The sequence below is a fragment of the Vombatus ursinus genome, unplaced genomic scaffold, assembly GCF_900497805.2.
Source record: "Vombatus ursinus unplaced genomic scaffold, bare-nosed wombat genome assembly UNPS02003292.1, whole genome shotgun sequence".
Classification (NCBI taxonomy): Eukaryota; Metazoa; Chordata; class Mammalia; order Diprotodontia; family Vombatidae; genus Vombatus; species Vombatus ursinus.
In genome coordinates, this window is record NW_020943070.1 from 887,168 (window position 1) to 893,167 (window position 6,000).

Consider the following 6,000-nt stretch of genomic DNA (forward strand, 5'->3'; position numbering starts at 1 on the left):
CACTGAAACAGCTATAGATCTGGGAGTTACAGTGAGCAGCATGAGACAAATACAATATAAGAAAGTAAAGCCCAAGAGAGAGGCCCCAGAGCAAGGCCAGGCTGAGGCGAGGGGCCTGTGCTCATGGTCAGGTAGCAGATGCTACCTGAGTAGTTACGAGAAGGGCGCATGCTCACAGTCAGGAAGCTGACACACCCACCAACTTACAGTTTGTGAACAAGATGATTTCGAAGATCCTGAGTAATATCTTCGTGCCACTGCTTCCGAATTCCAGCACTGGCTGGCTGGCTGGCTGCTGGCAGAGCCCCCAGGTTGGCAACTCCAGCATTTTCATTTATCATTGGGCTTTAAAAAGGAATCAATAAAATAGTTTATACTCAGGAGAAGGAACAGAAAAAGACACTACTTAAGACAAAGACCTCACCTGGTGAGTGCTGGGATTTACAGAACACAATAGGTGGATCTTCTCTTTATAAGAAAAAAACAAAACAAACAAACAAACAAACAAAAAAAAAAAAACAAACCAAAAACTGTCTCGAGTTTTGGGATAGAAAGCCGTGCTTTCCCATAGTTTAACAAATAAGTGAACCCAGGCTCATTTCTGTCACTATAACAAGTGGCTTACAGTATCCAGCAAAGCATTAAGCTTTGTCATTCCATTCTGTGTGGACTGGGTTGAATTGGATACTTAAATAACTCCTAATCTAATTACTGGTCTCAACAGGTACAGGGAAATCAAATCCCTCAAATCCAAGAAACTCCTCAGGGTAATGAATAAAAGAACCAATCAACAACAAACCATTTTTATTAAATATCAGAACCAGATCATTAACCAGAACACTTACTTTTGCGAATTCATGGTTGAATGCATCATTGTATCAGAAAGCAGACTAGATGGCTGAACCCCGACACCTCCATTTACCCCCATAGGACTGGCACCTGGGTAATAAGCAAGCACAGCATAAATCGAACAGCGCTTCAGGAATCTCCACGTTAAGCAATCTTTCCTATAATTAGAAACACCTTATGCTCAAAATATCATAGTAACATTGCCTTAAAAATATTTCACTAAAGCTCAATTTGTCCAGTTTTCACTGTTTCTCGTGAGGCCGATGCATTGTTCATTACCTTTTCTGTCTTTGGTCATCTAGCCCTTCTTTAAATATTCGGGCAGAGTTTTCTTACAGGCAATTTCTCAGTACACACAGCCATTCCTTCAAAGAAGGGGCATGATTGCTCACAGTCCAATAGTGTGCATTGGAAAAAGCTACAAATATTATCACTTTGGGAGAAAAAAAGACTGTGCCCTTAAACATCGTTTTGTTCTCAGGCGATAGAAGCAGTGGTGAAAAGTGTAGGACAGACTGCCAAGGGAAAGGTCTGTCATACTATACACAGTGTCGGGTGGACACTCAAGAGGAAGGGTCTTTCCAAAGCCAAAAAGTCAATAAAACAAACAAGGCAAGTGACCTATGGGTTTCGTTTGAATACAATGAGGCTCACATTGGACATGCAATACAAAAAAGCCTGTAGTCAACAGAAATCATTTACTTCAAGCTCGCAAGAAGCTATAAGGACAGAGTATAGAATAAGGTCTTCCTAGAGAACTGGAGGGAAAAAACAAATGAGTGAAAGTACCTCCAAGGTTTAAGAAGAACCTCTGGTAGTTAAGCCTTTGCGGATGACAATAAAAATCAGGTACTTCCTACAAACACTTTACAGCCATATAATAAAGTTCTTGGGCTACACAGGAATTATCACCATTTAAGGATGGATAAGGAAACTGAGGCTTTAATTCAGAACTGAGTGTCAAGGCAGGTGTGCCCCTGGTTCTTTATCTAGGGATAGCTCCACAGCCTAAAGCAGAATTCTCTGGCTTGCTGCTCTCTCTTCTGTGTTTGTGGAAGAGGGTGTGGGTGTGTGTGGGTGTGTTTGTGTCTGTGTCTGTCTGTCTGTCTGTCTGTCGTGCAGCACACCCTCCCATGGGTCCAGATCCTCTCTAGGTCCAGCTCTGCCAACCTGTTCACAGGATCATACTACGCATCTATGTATGCTAGTTGGATCCATACACAAAGATTAAACAACCCCTACTTGTAAAAAGCTTACATTATAATAGAGGAAGCAATAAACACATATGGAAATGTACAGCAGGAGGACAACTTCATGCAGGAAAATGTATCTGAAGGTAGTTTGGGAGGGGGAGCAGGAAGAAGACAACGCTATCAGGGAAGGAACGCCGGGCATTCCAGGTCTGGGGACAGCCTGGGCAAAGGCACAGGGACAAGACACAGGGAGGTCCCTCATCAACAGAAACATGACCCGCTTGGCTAGAAAAGAAGAGTCTGAGAGAGGAGCAACGTTTAATGAGCCCAGAAAGGCTGGCTGTACAGGGCTTTACAAACTAAAGACGGAAGAGCTAATCTTTTGTCCTAGAGGCAACAGGAGAGCATTGGAGCTGGCTGAGTAGGAGAGTTTCCTCCACAGAGCTTCACTTGAAACTTGAATGGCAGCACGTGGCTGTGTTAGAAGGCCTGGAGACTCAAGGACACCAGGAGAGCACCCGCCATCACATCACTAACCAGTGCTGAGGCAGCGTCAGAGGAAAAGGCGGCACATCTAGAGGAGAGCTACTGAGAGATGTGATGTGGATGCACCAGGTGGCAGTTATGAACGAAGGTAAAAGGGGTAAAAAGACAGGACAAATAAATGACTGGATGCTTGGAGTAAGGCAGAGTGAAGAGGACCAGCAGAGAGCATGAGGGAAGAGAATGAGTTCAGTTTTAGACAGGTGAAGAGGTCTCTGGGACATCCCATTTGAAAATGTCCCATTGGCAGCTGGTAACATGGGACTAAATCTAGGGTTGGGTATAGAAATGACCTGTGGGAGCTGATATATATATAGATGGAGAGGAAGGTAACAACCACAATGAAAGGACCTGATGGATAAGATGAAGCGAGCAAGGAGAGTGGGAGGAGCAGTCAGGCAGGTAAGAGGAGAACCAGGAGAGAGTAGGGTCACAAAAACTCAGCAAGGAGGCAAGGCTGGTTAACAGTGTCAAATGTAGCAGCCAGGGTTGCACAGTGATACCGTGTAAGGTGTACGCATGCCAACACGGAGCTGATGTGCAAGTAGATAAATCAAGGGAATCAATACTTCACCATGACTAATAAACTTGCCAATAACATGGCCGAGAACTGACCTGCGTGCTTAAGTCGTGAAGGACGTAATGAGAAATGAGAAGACAGCAACGGGGATGGGGAGGGAGCGTAATAACTGGATGCAATGGGCAATGGAGGATGGGTATTACGGACCAGCGATGTAAGAATGATCTGGAAATGACAGTGAGGTAAGCAACAGGTATTCCAACTTTCTTCCTTGGCTATTATGAAGAGAAGAATGGCAAAGAATAGTTTCCAGTGGAGAGGGTCCCATGAGATGATGACCTCATTTAAGACAATTTTAAAGTTAAGGGGCAGACAGTATGGTGGTTCCTTCAAGGGTGTTAGGAACAGAACAGGCATTCCCAAAGGCAAAGTGGGGTAAATCACAAGAATGGAGAACCAAGATGGTACAGCTCAGGGAAGAAGGGTGATATAGGTTCTTACGTTCAAATCCACTTTCTACTGCTTACAACCTGTAGGACCTTAAGCCAAGTCCAGTAAAAGGATGTCTTCAGTTTCTCTGTTAAATGAGAACTTCTGAGGCTCCTCCCAGCTGAAAATCAACCGAGCTGTGAAGAGTGAGGGGAGAGAGAGGGAAAGAATGCTTGGACAGCACTGGGGGTGGAGCCAAGATGGCGGAGAGAAAGCAGTGACTTGCTTGAGCTCTCCCCCCAAACCCCTCCAAATACCTATAAAAATGGCTCTAAACAAATTCTAAAGCAGAAGAACCCACAAAAAGACAGAGTGAAACAAATTTCCAGCCAAAGACAGCCTGGATGGTTGATTGGAAAGGTGTATCGCGCCGGGCAGCGAGAGGAGTGCAGTTCAGCGTGGGTGCGAAGGCCGCAGAGGACTGATTCACGGGCAGCTGTGGCAGTTTCCAGACTTCTTCACCCACGAACGCCAAAGACAACTTAGAAGGTCAGTGGGAAAAAGAGCTAGGTCTCAGCCGCCCGGAGAGCAGCGGCTGCCTTCTGAGCTTCCGGCCCACAGACTGAGGGGGAATCAAGTGGCTGATCAGAGGGGCATTGCAGGGATCTCTTTGCCAGGCCTGAGACAGGAATCTCTTGCTTTACCAGTGCTTGGATCTGGGTCACAGTTGTGAGGGGCGGTCCTGGGGCGAGGAGGAAAGCTGGTGTGGTGAAGCTTGTTGTGGCTGTGGAGAGGAAACACCTCGCCCCTTATCATAGCACCTTGGAAGAACTGAAAATTTTCAGGTCCCTAGAAGTATCTCTGAAAACAGCTGTACAAACCCTCGAAGCTTGGGACAGTACATTCTCCACATTGGAAGCAGACTTTTACCTTAACAAAGAGTTTAAAACTCAAGTAATTGGCTGGGATCATGAGCAAGCAGCGCAAAAAGTCAGACTATATTATCTTACTTTGGTGACAAAGAAGATCAAAACAAACAACCAGAAGAAGACAACAAAGTCAAAGCTCCTACATCCAAAGCCTCCAAGAAGAAGATGAATCAGTCCCAGGCCTTGGAACAGCTCAAAAGGGATTTTGAGAAGCAAGAGAAGTAGAGGAAAAACAGAGTTTTGCAAGAAAATCATGAAAAACAAGTCAACAGCTTGCTAAAGGAGACCCAAAAAAATACTGAAGAAAATAACACCTTAAAAAATAGCCTAACCCAAATGGCAAAAGAGGTCCAAAAAGCCAATGAAGAAAAGAATGCCCTAAAGAGCAAAACTGGATAAATGGGAAAGGAAGTCCAAAAGCTTACAGAAGAAAATATTTCCTTAAAAATTAGAATAGAGCAATTGGAAGCTAGTGACTTTATGAGAAATCAAGACACTGTAAAACAAATCCAAAAGAATGAAAAATTAGAAAACAATGTGAAATATCTCATTGGAAAAACAACTGATCTGGAAAATAGATCCAGGAGAGAGAATTTAAAAATTATTGGACTATCTGAAAGCCACGATCAAAAAAAGAGCCTAGACATCATTTTTCAAGAAATTATCCAGGAAAACTGCCCTGATATTTTAGAACCAGAGTGCAAAATAGAAATTGAAAGAATCCACCAATCACCTCCTGAAAGAGATCCCCAAAGGAAAACTCCTAGGAATATTGTAGCAAAACGCCAGAGTTCCCAGGTCAAGGAGAAAATATTACAAGCAGCCAGAAAGAAACAATTCAAGTATTGTAGAAACACAATCAGGATAACACAAGATTTAGCTGCTTCTACATTAAGGGACCACAGGGCATGGAATATAATATTCCGGAAGGCAAAGGAGATAGGATTACAACCAAGAATCACCTACCCAGCGAAACTGAGTATAATCCTGCAGGAGGAAAAATGGTCATTCAGTGAAATAGAGGACTTTCAAGCATTCTTGATGAAAAGACCAGAGCTGAATAGAAAACTTGATTTTCAAATACAAGACTCAAGTGGAACACGAAGAGGTAAACAGGAAAGAGAAAATCATAAGAGATTTATTATGGTTGAACTGTTTACATTCCTGCATGGAAAGATGATATTTGTAACTCACGAGACCTTTGTCAGTATTAGGGTAGTTGGAGGGGAAAAAGTTATATGTACGTATATACAGATATAGATAGATAGAAAGATAAGAGGACACAGGGTGAGTTGAAAATGAAGGGGTCATATCTGGAGAATAAAATTAAGGGGTGAGAGAGGTTTATACTAGGAGAAGGAGAAAGGGAGGGGTAGAATGGGGTAAATTATCTCACAAAAAAAACCCCAGAAAAGGCTCTTACAGGGGAGGGGAAATGGGGCAAGGTGAGAGGGAATGAGTGAATCTTATTCTCATAGAATTTGACTTAAGGAGGGAATAACATGCACACTCAATTGGATATGGAAATCTGTCTTAC

General features: G+C 43.4%; 1 protein-coding gene across 3 annotated transcripts in view; it reads right to left on the reverse strand.

Moving 5' to 3' along the window:
* The window catches only part of EP300 (E1A binding protein p300), a 90,351-nt gene that overhangs the window by 28,857 nt on the left and 55,494 nt on the right, over nt 1-6,000 (reverse strand). For all 3 annotated transcript variants that reach the window (XM_027874356.1, XM_027874348.1, XM_027874339.1), the window contains exons 7-8: nt 846-939; nt 208-345 (exon numbers count right to left, since the gene is read on the reverse strand). In XM_027874356.1, the coding sequence (XP_027730157.1) occupies nt 208-345; nt 846-939 (232 nt within the window). The remainder of the gene's footprint in view (nt 1-207; nt 346-845; nt 940-6,000) is intronic.